The sequence below is a fragment of the Protomyctophum bolini genome, assembly GCF_963924005.1.
Source record: "Protomyctophum bolini genome assembly, chromosome: 7".
Classification (NCBI taxonomy): Eukaryota; Metazoa; Chordata; class Actinopteri; order Myctophiformes; family Myctophidae; genus Protomyctophum; species Protomyctophum bolini.
This window is the reverse complement of record NC_137868.1, coordinates 20269678-20272177: the sequence shown is the minus strand read 5'-3', so window position 1 is coordinate 20272177 and position 2500 is coordinate 20269678. Positions and strand designations below refer to the sequence as shown.

The 2500-nt window shown below is 43.5% G+C and overlaps 1 protein-coding gene across 1 annotated transcript in view; it reads left to right on the top strand.

Annotated features, from left to right (window-relative positions):
• The window catches only part of adgrb1a (adhesion G protein-coupled receptor B1a), a gene marked incomplete at its 5' end in the record, with an annotated part of 84569 nt that overhangs the window by 27552 nt on the left and 54517 nt on the right, over positions 1 to 2500 (top strand). Inside the window, one exon of the mRNA XM_080768229.1 lies at positions 1735 to 1893. Coding sequence (XP_080624355.1) covers positions 1735 to 1893 — 159 coding nt within the window. The remainder of the gene's footprint in view (positions 1 to 1734; positions 1894 to 2500) is intronic.

Genomic DNA, 2500 nt, shown 5'->3' with positions numbered 1-2500 from the left:
CCAGTTTCCAGCGCAAGTGCACACATTTTGACCATTGAGCTAATAGAGCCTGCCTGCTTGCTCAGGGGATGAATTGAATCTTGACCATCAGGTCAAAATTTGTGTCAAATCCTGTGTCTAGTAGGTGAGTCATGAAGGGAGACAAAATACAACCACCCCAATTGTATAATTTATATTGTGACATACCGAACATAGAGAAAATTACATAGCTGCTTTAAGTTCCTATATTATTGTCATTATCAATGAAATGTTAGTATTTGGCCAGTTATTTGGAGGCCCACTTGCAATATCCCCACAGGTTGTTCAGTGGAAGTACCATATTAGCCAAGACATTGCTTTTTTCCTACAATTGAATATTGTGGTCGATTTTGATCGGTTGACAGGAGCGATCATGGTCGCAGAAACAGGCAAATCCAATTTCTTCAGCCGTGAGTAAACAATCTGGACACAGTTGACCAGTTAGCTGACAACAAGGATATTGACTGTGATCACTGGTGCCTGCTAATTTCATTTCCAACGCAAAAGGAAATCATTTGCAGATTTAGACTTCCTCATTGGAATGTGTCTGCTCCCATCCACGGGACATGGAGGAAACTCATCATTCTGACATATGCTGAGATTGCATTGCTGTATCACGGACCCTCATTACGTGTGTGTGTGTGTGTGTGTGTGTGTGTGTGTGTGTGTGCGTGTGTGTGTGTGTGTTGGGAAGAAACCTTGTATCTCCATATTCTAACTTATTTTTTTAAATGAACGTCGTACTACAAAAGTAGCCGATCTACAAGCTTGAAACGTGGCGGGTAGCATCGCGTTTCGATCTTGCCGATCTGCTACTTTTGGAATTTCAAAATTTGAAACCTGAAAAGTAACAGTTTTGGACACCCGACAGAGATGATATGTGTATGCCGCCTCTATCTCTCCCTTCTTTTTGACTGCTTCCCGCCCACCATGAAGAAAATTGATTCGTGGAGTAATTAAAAATGTGTGTGTGGATGTCGGCCAAGCTTCATGTTCTATTCATGCAGATTAATACATATTTGTTGTTGCCCACGGGGCCTGAAAGGCATCTGTCTGTGCCATTAAACTTTCATGAGCACACACATAGGACACACAGCGAGCGAGGAGGGGAGATAACCCCCCCCCATTCATATCACCTCCCATCGTAATGGTAGCACATTAAAGCCCAAATGGCTGGACAGGGATTTTCATGGATGACATCGGCATCCATCACACCTCTGTTTTTAAAAGCCGTGCGTGGCGAGTTTACAAAAAAGAAAAGAAAAGCCCTCTGATGTGGACTCACATCTCTGTTTTAATAGGGGAGGGATGGCATTGGTAGGGGAAGGGGAGGGATTGCACACATTTGTTTACATTATTCAGTGCTTGATGTCTTTGTTTTCATTAGTATTCTGGCTTAAAGCACACTGAAAGGAATGGAGGATTGCGTCTTTAATGTGTTGCAGTGTTGCTTACAACAATACTCGTGGCCATGCAGGCATGCAGTGCTTGAATCAAAGTATACACTCCTGTCTATACTTTGACTCTTTGATACTTGATCCTTTTAACCTTTTAACTAGTTTTCTAATCAAATTGTTTTTACTTCTGTTCTGTAAAGCGACTTTGGGTATATATTATTATTATTATAACAGTATTTCTACATTGCAGTATTGATACGTTCACCACACTAGTAGCCTACTGCCACCACTGAACGTGTGTATCTGTCTCCTGCCACAGGTGGGTGGAGTGGGTGGGGCCAGTGGGCGGAGTGCAGCAGCGAGTGCGGAGGCGGAGTCCAGACGCGAACGCGCACCTGCCGCTCACCTTCGGAGGAGGCGTACCTGTGTGAGGGCGTGCTGGAGGAGGGACGCCCCTGCAACGCCCAAGCCTGCACGGGTGAGCCGCCAGCATGCACAGTTCAATAAGAGGAGTGGTTGCAACCCAGATAGTATTTTAGAAATTAGACTTTATAATAGGGAGAACGTCCCCATGGAGTCTTCCTTCCTTCTCAACTCTAGACATTTGAGACAGGACGGAGGGTTGCCTGTTGCATGCTGACTGAAAAGAGAATGACATGGGTCAGAGGCAGTGATATTTAAAGGGCGGAGTCCATTTGCCTGATTGGCTGATTAGACACTTCAAGCTGTTGAATAAAAGTGAAATGTTTGTGAAGCATCCCAACAGTGTGGGACAGAGATCCTCCTTATTGAACTTACGATTAGAGCTACATTCAAATCCTCAGTGGTCATATATTATGTAAGTCTTTAGAGTGCACAAATGCAACCACATTTTTTAAAAGCATTTGTGCACTCTCTGAGTTGTGTGCTGTGCCTGTGCGTGTTTGTTTGTGTGCTCAACTTTGCCTATTTTGTATGTGTTTACTTACGACTATTTAAAGGCGTATGTCTAACTTTGCCCTTTGGTTAACATAACAAAACGATAAAAAAATATAGTATATCATTACACCAGCCGTCATCAGCCCACCCAGTTTGAATGCTATCAA